Source organism: Papaver somniferum, chromosome 8 (assembly GCF_003573695.1).
Source record: "Papaver somniferum cultivar HN1 chromosome 8, ASM357369v1, whole genome shotgun sequence".
Lineage (NCBI taxonomy): Eukaryota > Viridiplantae > Streptophyta > Magnoliopsida > Ranunculales > Papaveraceae > Papaver > Papaver somniferum.
This window is the reverse complement of record NC_039365.1, coordinates 5,784,761-5,798,043: the sequence shown is the minus strand read 5'-3', so window position 1 is coordinate 5,798,043 and position 13,283 is coordinate 5,784,761. Positions and strand designations below refer to the sequence as shown.

The 13,283-nt window shown below is 36.3% G+C and overlaps 1 protein-coding gene across 1 annotated transcript; it reads right to left on the bottom strand.

Annotated features, from left to right (window-relative positions):
* Positions 1 to 1,195: 1,195 nt before the first annotated feature.
* Positions 1,196 to 1,831, bottom strand: LOC113304975 (trichohyalin-like). The gene has a single exon (XM_026554094.1). It carries the CDS (start codon positions 1,829 to 1,831, stop codon positions 1,196 to 1,198), a length of 636 nt encoding a protein of 211 aa, XP_026409879.1.
* Positions 1,832 to 13,283: the final 11,452 nt, after the last annotated feature.

The following is a 13,283-nucleotide window of genomic DNA, read 5'->3' as shown; positions in this document are numbered from 1 at the left end:
GCTGCATTTATTTATCGTATTACAATTCGGCTTTTTTGCTCCCCGATATATTTCAATTCGGTATATCTGCTGATTGTCACGAAATGGTGGGGGTGGGGTGGCACATAGCCTTCCAGAAAATGTGCGATTTTTCCCTTTTCTTATCAGACGAAGTGTAATTCGTCGAATATTTCGACAGTCCTTTGTGTGGTGCCCATGAAAACGACGGCATCTGTAGAACTCATGACTCCTGGTCCCTGGTGTGCTCTCTTCCCAGATTTGGGGGTGGTGGGATCTCCTCTGTTAATACTATTTCCTCCCATACCCTTTCCACAGTCGTGTTAAGCCTTGGGAGCTTCAAATCTTCGAAATCTGGTGTATTTGGTCTCCGCTCTCAAAATCTAGGTTCTTGATTATTCCTTTGTTGATACCCTGTATTGTAACTTCGCGGCTCGTAATTCCTTCGTCTTGACTTCTCATACCTTTGTTGATCGATCCATTCTTGATCTCCACTTGATACAGCTACAATCTTCACTGGGACTGAAGTTGAAGGATCTCCCTTTTCATGTTTCGAATCATTCTCCACGACATGCACTGTCCTTGGTAATAGCCTTGAATTTCCTTCTTTCGCTGGAATCGGTGCCACTTCGCTAACTTTCCTCTGCTTTTCTTCCAAGGCTATGTACTCCTCTTGGTACTCTCTCAATTCATTCATCGTCAAAGAGTTTCAAATAATGAATATTTGAGTGTACATTAGGTCAGTTGGGATTAAAGCGTTCACGAAAGCTAAGATGAAATTTTTCTCATCAACTCTCCCTGCAAGCTCGCTGTATACCGTTCTCCACCTCGTCACCAATCCTCGTAGGCTTTCTGTGGGTCTCCTTCTCAAATTTAATAGAGTCTCAATTCCTGGCCTCAACATGTTGTTAGTTATATAAGTGGTCAGGAATATCCTCTGTAAGTATCTGAATGACGAAATCGATCTTTCTGGTAGCCCGTCAAACCAGGCCAACGCTTCCCCGTCCAAGCTCGCGGGGAAGTATCGACAAAGTACTGCATCATTTCGTCCCCGTTTCATCAACGAAAGGGTGTATTGTTTCAAGTGTTGCACAACACTTTCAGATCCGCTGAATATGCGTGGTAGCGTTGGTAGCACGCATTTCTCTGGGATGTCCGCGTACATTATCTCATATGTAAATGGAGATTTATCGTCCTCTTATATTTCCTCCGCCATCTGCACTCTGCTGCCTCTTCGGTAATTTTTTATCAGTGTTCTCATATCTCGCGGCTCATCCAAGACTTCCTGGTTCAGGTTCCCTCCATTTCTCTCCCAACGGTTTCCTCTCATCACACTGAGCCTTCCTTCACCATGTATCCTTTCTTCCTCATCCTTCCGGTTGAATTCGAGCTGTCTTTCATCTTCTCTTCTCCTCCCATTTTCAGCATGCTTCTTCTCTTCTTCATATCTTCGCCTTTGATCTTCCCAACTTGATATTTCCAATGCTCTTCTTAGTCTTATCTCTTCACTGTTTTCTCTTCGTCGCTTCCTTCTCCGCTCTCCTCCGTCGTCCTCGCGGGTGTATCTCCTTCTTCGTAACTTTTCTTCTCCTGATGATATCACGTTAATCTCCGAATCTGTGGCGTCAGTTGCCGCTTCTTCGTTCAATTGACGATTCTGCAACATTAACCTGGCATTTTTCTTCGTCAATCGGGCATGCTGCTCCGTTAGATCCCTATATCGTTCCCTTTCAAGACGGAGCGTTTCCCTCAGCTGATCCAACGTCATGTCTTCTTCACCGATATTATCCTCCAATTCCTCACGAGTCGTTTCTTCTTCTACGATGGTGTCCATGTCAGAAGTGTGTACAGAACCTCTCGAAAATGATCTTCGTTGGCCTCCTCAGTCTGCCGCTGGTTCACGCGTTGTCTCTTTCCTGCAGCTGATGTTTCTCCTTTTTCCATTCTTCCTCCTCTTTTGTCCTCCAGTCGCTTGCTTCTCCTCGTTGCTACCATGTGTGCCGCCCGATATGGTGTTCTAGTCATCGATTTATCCTAATTTCAATATTGGTTTTTTTCTAAAACCTAATCTTAAAAGGGATGTTTCGCTAAAATCTCTTACTCCTACCACTTTAGCTAAGATGTCTCGCTAAGATCTATTACTCCTAAAACTTTAGCTTCTCTCCACTCCTTAAATGAGGATGAATCCCCCATCTAAGTTCCATGTTTCTGTACGCCAAAATTTAACTACTGGAAACCCACTAGCACACCCAAACTGATAATAACCAAGATCTAAGACATACTAAGTAATATAAACTCAGAAATCTTTATTGATGAATCACTCAAAGTGACAGAGATACAAGTTCTTGAATACAAGGAAACCCTAATCTCACTCTAGGCTTAGCTCTCCACTCTCCCCAAAATCCGATCCCCCATATATTTCCCAAGGACCTCTATTTATAGGCCATCTAACCCTAATGGAACACAACTCATTTTATCTCGTCACGTTCTCGCAGTGGCGCTTTACACTTCGCCCAGACGTTTTCCATAAAGTTTTTCCCCTTCTTTCGCTAACTTCACATGGGCTTGTCGGGACACCTGTCTATTTTCTTGCTCCCTAATTCACTTACTTCGCGGCTTTGTGTTTTCATCCAAGTAACCTTACTTCGCCCTTGATATCTTGTTTGACACTTCATTTTGGTCTTTTGTATCTTAGATCCTTCTCGCGAGTCTCCTTATTCATGTTCACATCTTATTTGCACTTCGCGAGATTTGATCAGCGACGAAGCAACACTTTCACTCGAATTTACAAGTTCCTGACTGAGATCTTTAGGTGAGATTTTCTATCCCTATATGTCCGACACGTGGCGAGCCTATTTCGTGTACCTACATTACTAATACAATTTTGTGTTCCCTATACACTTTTTCACTAGTTTGTACATTATTACGTTTCTTAACTGAACTTATTTTAAATCTCATGTGAAAATGAAGAAAAAAAAACCTTATAAATGTATTACGAACATATCTAATTTTATGTTTTTCGTTTTCTTGAAAGGTTTTACTTTAATAACCTCTCCATTAATGACTTGAAATATTCATGTTTGAGCTTAAAGAGAGTTGATGCATGAGATTCGAGGTGTCATCTTTTTCTTCTACCACGTTTTTACAACCTACATCACTTAATCAATGACGTATTTTCTTCTCAATTCATGAAAAGTTACCGGAAAGCATGGGATTATTGAATTCCTACCTCTATTCTGTAACCAACTGGGTAAAACAGAAAACTCTTCCTTCCTTTTCAAAACACAAAATTGAACAATTAATCCAATAACGACAATTCCTGGGTGAAAAAGACATGCAAAATTTGATACTGTTTAAATGGACGAGAATGTAAAAATAGCCAGGATGTAAACAGTTTCATCTTACCCATTTTCAAATACTTTTTCTTATATTCAATTTACATTAGGATGCATCCAGTTTCATCCTCGCTATTTTTTAAGTTTAAGATAGGATGAATCCAGTATCATTCTTGCTATTTTTTTGGTGTCATTTTCACCCATACTAACTTTTACTCGTCCATTAGAACCATGTTTTAAGAATATTTGGACAAATGATCCATTTTCCGATTTCAAAACCACCCAAATTCAGCGTTAATAAGAAACTAACACCACTCTTCTCATTTCCCATTGAAGATTCTCAGCGAGTAAGGAAAATTTCGTCTTACAAAATCTCTTACCCTCAATAATTAACAAGCATGATAGATATTTAGGATCTCCACTTTTCACTAACAGATCAAAAGTTAACAGTTTTGAACCTTTGATCAAAGTCATGACTAAACGGTTAAAAGGTTGGAATAGTGTAAACAGTATTGGAAGAACTGTTTTGGTTAAGAATGTAACATCTTCACTTGTTGTGTATCAAATGAATTGTTTTAAAATCCCAAATAAAATCTGTAAAAAACTCAAAAATCTCCAAAAAGATTATTGGTGGGGAAATGATGAAAATTGAAAGAATAAAAATGGTAAAAATGGTGTTTATTTAAAAGCTTGGAGTCTTTTAGCAATTCTGTAGAAGATGGATGTCTAGGTATACAAAACATAGAAAAGTTTAATTTAGCAATGATCTCTAAGATGGGGTGGAGGTTGAAAGAAAAACCAAACTCTTTAGGGGCAAAAATTCTAAAGGCAAAATGCTATACGAAATGTGATATTCTTCATACCAATCCTAAAGATGGGGATAGTTGAGTGTGGAAAGGGATTCTAAATGGAGTTGACCAAGTTAAGAAACACTGTGCTTGGAAAATAGGACATGGAAAATTTATTGACATTTGGGAGGACCAGTGGATTCCAAATACTATTGCTTCACTTCAAAAACCATCTACATGCACTGCAAATTTCAAAAAGGTATGTCATCTATTCACAGCTAACAAAAATTGGGATGTTCATAAACTAAAAATCTGTTTTGATGAAAATACGGTTAATAAAATTTTGAATATATCCATTCCTACAACTGATATTGAAGATGTTGCCCGCTGGAACTTAGAAAAAAAAGGTAATTTCACTGTAAAATCCTTGTATAATACAATAAATGAAAGTAGTAATAATACTGGAAGTGATTAGGGTAGAATATGGAGATTAAAAGTGACTCCATCTATAAAGCTTTTCATCTGGAAAGTGGCTCAGGCAATATTACCTACAGGTATGAGAGTAGCTGCAATTCTGCCTAACATTAATACTAAATGAAATTTATTTGGTGAGAATGAAGAATCCCTATCTCATCTCTTTCTCAAGTGCAATTTTTCAATTCAGGTATGGATGCATTTAAACTTTGATACAAATTTGGTGACAGATGGAAAAAACTGCTTTCATGAATGGTTAAATGATTGGTTTCATGAAAAAACAAAGGAGAAGGGGTAATAAAATGGCCTGAATTCTGTAGTATAGTAATCTGGCATATATGGAAAGCGCGGTGTGATATCACTTTCCAAAAAAAAGACTCAAAATAGTGCTTACACGGCAAGAAAGATAGTTCAGTTTATCAATAACACAATGAATGTTAACAGGCCTGGCTATAATATAATGCAAACTCTTTTCTATGATCCTATGCATGATGAAGATCTAAAAATTCTGGATAGAAAATCTGAAAAACATGTAACCTATCTGAGTATGAGAATGTTCATAGCCCTAACTATGCATAACCCAATAAGTCAATCTGGAATTGGCATAACTTTGATGGATTTTTCAGCTAACACAATCGAGGCAAGAGGGTACTTTGAGGACTTCAAAAATAGAGAACAATTAGAAGAGAAAGATGCTGAAGCAGCCTTCCGGTGGGCAACTGAATGGAGTGGCTACAATATCACTTTCCAAGGTGATTCAGAATCTACTCTAAAGCTGCTAATGGGAAGATATGCTAAAGCTAGACAACAACGTTATATGATTAGTGAAGACTTTGAAGCAAACATAAATTTCTGTATTAACTTCAAGGCTACTGTTTTTATTTTAATTTCTAGATTCAGTATTAGAAAGGCAGCAAACATAGCAACTTTCTGTAACTTAATTGTCATTCAAAATATTTGAACAGGTGAAGGACTTAGTGCAATGTTGTATTATCTGTACATTGAAAACTATCGTAACCTTGTAATTGCTATGGGCTCTCGTGTTAATGAGAACCATACTCGTCAATCTATTATACGAGGATTCTATCCTCTTTTCTGAAAAAAAAAAAGAAAAAGAAAAAAGAATGATAGCATCCTAGATTGTACTGCATTTTGCGGAGGATGTGTATGCTCAAAATTTGTCAAAAAAAAAAAGTATTGTGTAAATGGAGGACAACCTTCACCACTATCGATCTATTGGCTCTTCATATAGCATATCCACAGAAGATGGATTATAAATCCAAACTTCGACCCTACTCAATCTTAGGTGCATATGGCAGATGAAACTTGGAAATGCTTTTGGTTTCTGGTGTGATACCTAATACACATATTGAAGGAAGTTATGGTTTACTTTGTGAAATGCAACAAAAACTCTTAACATCAAAAATTACTCATGAAGTTCTAACCTCATTGATCATTTAATTGCAAATTACTTTTACTGATGCTGATGAAATTGAATTTTAATTTCGAAAAACAATACAAAATTGGTTTAAAAAGACCAAAATCACAATTCCTGGGTGAAACAGACATGTAAATTTTGATATTGTTTATATGGACGAGTATGTAAAAATAGTCAGGATGTAAACAGTTTCATCTTATCCATTTTCAAATACTTTTTCTTATTTTTAATTTGCATCAGCATGTATCCAGTTTCATCCTCGCTATTTTTTAAATTTAAGCAAGGATGAATCTAGTTTCATTCTTGCTATTTTTTTGGTGTCCATTTCACCCATACTAATTTTTTACTCGTCCACTGAGATCATGTTTTAAAAATATTTGAACAAATAACCCATTTTGCGCAAAAACAATCCATCAAGCAGTAAATCTTCTCTTATTTCAAGATATACGTTTATATTTGGGTTTGTTAAGCTCTCGCCAAAAAAAAAAAAAAAAAAAAAGTTCAAATCTCATAAGACCTTGTCAGTTGGCAGTTGCTACAAATTAATATCTTCGACAAGAGACTTTAATCGTTTGGACCATTGGGTGTAATTAGGGCTGTCAACGGGTCCGGGTCCTCCCGGGTATCAATGGATCCGGACCCGGACCTTATTTATAAAATTCGGGTCCGATTACTAGCGGTTCCGGGTCCGGTTCCTAAATTAGTGGCGGACCCGTCTAAAACTCCGGGTACCCATCGGTTCCGGGTACCCGTTGGGTATTAAGAAAACATACATAAAAGTTCAAAATTTTGATGTCTTTCCCTTTTTTTTTGCTTGAATCAAACTTATTTCTATAAAAATTTGGTATTATTTCTTTATTAATGTACTAAATAAAGATTAGATGTAAGAAGAAATGAAAAATGAGAAAAAAATTCAAAACCAAACTAGCAAAATACCTGTAATTTTGCTAAAAAGAGGATAAAAGAATGAATAACCGGATACCCGTTACCCGCGGGTACCCATCGGATTCGGACCCGTTTAAAGTCGGGTCCAATCGGGTAATTACCCGTCGGGTCCTAACTTGTTAATGGGTCCAATTTTGGGACCCGGAACCAGACCATATTCGCTCGGGTCCGGTTCCGGTTCCGGGTAACGGGTACCCATTGACAGCCCTAGGTGTAATTGCTTGGGCAAGAGACTGAAACTTGAAACGAAACTTAATTACTGGAAGCCCACAAAGTATGCAAGTGGGGATGAGCAAATGGGAAGAAGGATTACATGGAACCATTGGCTGTAATTAAAAATGATTAAACCATAGCAGCCCACTCCCAATTCGAAAATACTGAACGTAAACCAAATATAAGAGTCCAAAATAATTATAGAATTCACATGAAAAGTAGTGTTAGTTTGACCTTCTTGTATCACAATCTCAGCCTCCATCCACTTCGATTTTTTTGGCTAGATTATCCTTGAGACACGCTGATAGGTTAGCACGGTAACTTGTTCAATTAATATAGTAGTATGTCGTTGGAGCTTAGCTTGTTAGGCTTCCCACTAATTTCATGCGTAATAATCATTATCTAATTATAGAATTATTTTTTTTTTGAAATATAATTGTAGTATAGTGGTAAGCAGAAAAATAATTATAGAATTTTATTCGTTATTCATGGATGTTCAGCCAAAACCCATGGTTTGGCAAAAAAAAATTCACCATTTCTAGGCTTAATAGTCACTTTGTGAGAAGCCATTAGAGGCGGACCAAAAAAGAACAGTCCAAATATAGGTCTCGGTGTAACAAAACGGACCGTGTTTGGAAAATGATTAGTCAGTCAAATGGACCGTGGTTTGAAAATGAAATCGAAATAGCAAGTTGTTGCACAAGTTGAGCTTGGACTATAAGATGTTCTTAGTGAAACTGCAAGAAGCTATGACTTTTGTTTCCATGCGAGTGTAGGTTACAGATAGCAAAAACTTTTCAGGGAGTTCCAAAGAGATCCTAAATTTCCTATTAGCTGGTAGAGAATTTAAAAAAGTTTCTTAAGCACCCTTGTTATTGAATAAAATTTTATTTAAGTTGAAGAAATTTTCCGAAACTCTTTGTTATGGGTTACATCATTACATGGAAGTAGTTAAATGGATATTTGAAAGATTTTTAATTTGAAACTTCTCAAATCTATTTTTTAGTTAATAACGATATCAAGAAAGTCTCAGAATTTCTTTTCAGTCTTTTCAATTCTCTAAAATTCCACGTTTATTGAATTGAGATTTCTTAGGAGTCACTCTTACACCTTTGTTGGATTTATATTTATAAATCATAGATTTGTAGATTTTAGAAACTTTAGAGGACTTTTGTAAGAATATAGGCATGACAAAATCCCTCTTATAGAGCGTTAGTCAAATGAGATTTCAAATGACTTTCAGAGAGTTTCCAAATCTATTGTTAGTCCATGGAGATTTTTGGAGAGTCTCCAAATGTCTCTTATTATTGGTTATAGACTTTTTATAGTTATTTAAATTCTCTAAAACTCCATGTTATTGGATTAAGAATAGGTAAGAGTCTCTCCAACAATGTTGTTATTCGACGGAGAATTGAAAGTCATTGATTTGTTGTTTTCAGAGATTTAGAGAGACTTTTTTTACAGAGAGGTAGTCAATTGAGATTTCAAATGACTTGCGGAGGTCGGAGAGTTTCCAAATCTACTGTTAGTCCATAGAGAAATTTGGAGAATCTCCTAATATCTCTTGTTATTGGTTAGAGGTTTTTTTTATGTCATTTAAAATCTCTGGAACTCCATGTTATTGGATTAGGATTTCGTAAGAGTCGCTCAAAAACCCTTGTTATTCGAAGGAGAACTAAAAGTCATTGGTTTTTAATTTTCAGATATTTGAGGAGAATTTTTCATGAAAATATGCATGGTTGAAATCTCTCCTCAAGAGGTGATATTTTGGGAGACTTGGAATTCAGGAATTTTTTTTTTTTAACAGTATGACTTATCTTTTTTGTTTGAGCTGATGACCAAGGGACAAGTCATTTGCGAAATAATACAGCCGACCTCATCTGAAAATATTGGATGTCTCCTTTGTCTTTTTCTTTTCCCTCGTGTATACCGACCGAGCTTTCTCTTTGCCACTTCAAAGGAGATCTCCCTAGTTGAAACAACGAAAACATGCTAACCAGTGATGAGATAACATAGCAAATAGAAAAATGTGGGATGACTGAAAACTTAGGCATATGACAACAGTGAGTTTTATTCTGACAATGATCAAATATTTTACTAGGTATCCAAGGTATTTTCACTGACATTATAACGTGCATAATAAATAAAAATCGGTAGATGTTAATTTCTTGTTAGATATTATATATTTTTTGTCTCTATAAACCACAAAAACTCTTTAAAAATCTTGTTTTTTTGTCTCTACAAGTCATAAAGACTCTCTGAAATCACTAGAAATCTCTAGACTTTCGGAGAATCTCCGGGAGTCACTCAAATAAAAAACCTATGAAAGTGTATAGAAATCTCATTTGACTACACACCCTCCCCCCACCCCCATGTTAGAAAAATAGGCATGGTAGAAATCTCTCCCCAATAGGTGATATTTTGAGAGACTTGGAAATTTGGAGAATGTTAGAACACTGCTCGGTCGAACTCGCAAGCGTCGCTATCTCAAGCTTGTTTGAGAGTCGTTTTTGTAGTAAATAGGATTCGAACTCAAAGATTTGTGAAGATTAAATTTAAAGTTTTAATAAAATTATATACAAAAAAAAATATTAACAATGGTGAGAGGAACTGGGACTAAGAATTTCACCAAATTCCATTCATGTGATTCAAATAATAATTTCATGCAATTATAGCTCAAATATTAAAAATATGGACTCTTATTCTTTGCCAATATAGATTCTCAAAATATTAGTTATAAATTGTAAGCATGAAACATCAAACATTTAAGCAAAAATGACCCATCAAATAAAATGATAACTAATTAATTCGAACCATAAATTAATTAAAAACAAGTGCAAAAGTCATAAAAAGAATTATTAAAATTACCACATGCGTGAAATAGGGCTCCATCCGTCGTCCCAGTGTTGGGATTTAGCTTCTCATATTAATCAATTGCTCAAAATACATGTTTGTTGCTCAAAAGTTGATTAAAATGATAAAAATGAGTAAAACAGTGAATGTACGACCCACAGAAGGCGTCACAAAAAGAACGATAAGAGACAGGTGCTGCTGATGTTGAGACTGCACTGCGACCCTCCAGTGTGCGTCTAGACACTGTTGATTAACGACTGTCTACGCCAGTATGTTCTTCGTGTTCTTGGTGTTCTTCATCATCAGCAGCAGCAGAAACAGAGTTTGATCAACTCGTGATTTCTTGCTCCTGAGCTATCCTCTCGACCTCCAACTCTCGACACCCCTTCTAGGACACCCAGGGAACCTATTTATACCCAACAACGACAAGAAATCACGCTCATTAACTCTCCATCCTCCATTACTCGGTGTTAAAAGAAAATATTTTCCGAATATTTTCTTCCCTGAAATGATTCTCCACGCGTAAACAGCTTCTGATACTCCCTTATTTAGCTTCTACACGCATCTTCAATGACTAAGTGTCATCCAAACACGAGCAGCACACATCAAACTTTCTGAAAATCCATGAATATCATTTTCAAACCCGTGTTGCCCTGATTTCTTCCACGTGATTATCCAGCCAAATTCAGTCGAAACAATCACCCATACCAGCTCTTTTATGATATATTACATCTTTCCACAAAGTTTCAGCGATTGAATCGCACAAAATCACGTCCACATGCAATCGAGAAAATCTGCCAGTGAAGAGCAAATATTTTCCCGCCAAAATATTTTTTTGAATTTGTGAATAAGGTCACCCCTTATCCAGTGGTCACCCCCTTATCCGTTGCTGGAGTCCGAATAACACATGTCCCTTGGGATGCCTTTAGTAATTTTTCTGGGGTGTTTCCAACACTTTTTCTGGGTTCCTCCGGTGCATTTCTGGGGTGTCTTTAGTACTCTATCCTAGGGTGTAAAACACCACTTTTCGAGCCAATTTCGCTGCAAGAGCTTATTTTTCCAAAAACATCTACAAAAACATAAAATAACACAATAAGTATTTAATCGAGTCTAACAATACAGAACATTGAGAACAAAATAGACACATAAATGCGTCTATCATTTATCAAGTTTAGGTGATCAAAACTATAAGTCTTGATAATTTATAGTCTACGTATAGCTATGTCTCGGACTAGGATAGAATGTGTAGCTGAACTTTAGACTTCACGGCGTTCATCGATTGAAGACGGAGATCTGCTGAGAAGAGCTTGGAGAAACTTCATAAACAAAAGGTATGGGGAGACCAAAACTTATTTATCACTTAGAAGTAGATTATATTCTATCTCCTATTGATACTAAGTCGTATAGCTATATAGACTTTACATTATACACGTTTGATTTTTTGAGCTGAGTTTACACTAACTTGCTTATATTTTTCTCGAATATGTGTTGGTAGATTTTTGCTTTATCTACGTTCATCATTATTCTTGACGAGTTTAGTTGGAAACAATTTATTTGTTGAAAATTAACTAATAAGTCAAAAGATGATCATGTGAAAATTGCCTTGAAACATCTTACATGATGTGTGTGAGACAGTCAATTGATGTAGACGCGGAATGTTTCGTATTGATCATTCGATCACTTGAAAATTACTTATAAGCAAATAGTTTTTGTGAGACGGCTATTGTCGTCTTCTAAGTATGTTTCAATGATTGAAAGGGGATTTTAGAACAATTAACCATTGTATGGATATAGCACATTATGCAAACTGTTGTGGTATGATTCAGGTCCGGAAACCAAGTTTGCATACCAGTATGCGAACGTTTTAACTGTTAAAGTCCGGTAACCAAGTAAGCATATAAGTATGCGAACGGTTCTACCTGAGTTAGGTTCGGGACGACAGTATGCATACCCGTTTGCGAATTGTCACAAGACCAACGTCCGGAACTTAAGTTTGCGTACCCGTTCGCAAACTAAGTTGGTTTATGTTCTAAAGTCGGTTAAGTATGATTTCATACTCATGTACAAATACATATATAAATTAAGGAATGCAATCTTTGCAAACCGTGGCTTAATGTTCTTGAATTTATTCTCTTGAATCAGTCCGATTTTGTTTCAATTGTGTCTTCTATACTTCTATGAGAATATAAACTATTGAACAACTCTATGAGTAACACAATTAGATTCATTTGATTATCGTTTGATCTATAAGTGTTAGATGAATATGGATAATAGAAAAGTGTTCATATGGCAAACTTCGGTTAACTATTGTTGATCCAACTCGATATACACGTTTAGGTACGGTTACCCATATATAAATGAAGGTACATTTCATTTGTGTGTGACAAGCTAACACCATCTAACCTGGACAGATATTGCTTTGGTTTTAAGAAAACTTAGCTTGAATCTTAAATTTGGATTTCATATAACAATGAATATTGATTACTTTGCCTCAAAGATATCAAACCCTGATTTGAAGACTATATAAGGGAGAACTCTAGCAACTGAGAAACCTAATCCCCACACCTCATGTGTAATACTAGTTGTGTACTAGAGTTGATTCTACTTTAACCTAGGTTTTTCATAAAACCATTATCGGTCAACGACTTGAAGACTTCATTGGGATTTTGAAGTCAGACCCAACTATTTTCTATGAAGTTGCGTGTTCAGATCTTACCTTTTCTATCATATTGAGTATTATCTTCTCTAATATTGACATGAGATTTATCTCCTATTTTTAAGATATAAAAAGTAATCACAAAGATCTTCGTCTCATTCTTTGTTATTCCATAATAACTTGACCTACTACCAAATAGTTAAGTTATTGTGAGGTGATTGATATTTCTAGGCTTTTGTTCGGGAATATAAGACCGAATTATCAATTGGTTCATGTTCACCTTGATATATCAAAAGACGGGAAAAAGAAAACTTCGTAGGTATTTTTGTGGGAGACAGATTTATCTATCAGAATAGACTTTTCTGTGGGATATAGATTTGTTTATCAAGTCTTCGAATTTGGGTCATAGCAACTTTTAGTTGTGGGTGGGATCATCTAAGGGAATCAAGTGCGTAGAGTCATGTTGGGATTCAGAGGCGTAAGGAACGCGACTATACCTTAATCGGTGTGAGACTTGGTTAGGGCTCAACTACATTCCAGTACGAAGTTAACTTGTAGTAGGCTAGTGTCTCTAGCGTCTTAAT

Excerpts from the sequence above, each read along its gene's own strand:
- LOC113304975 (XM_026554094.1), bottom strand. The coding sequence starts at position 1,831 with ATGGACACCATCGTAGAAGAAGAAACGACTCGTGAGGAATTGGAGGAT.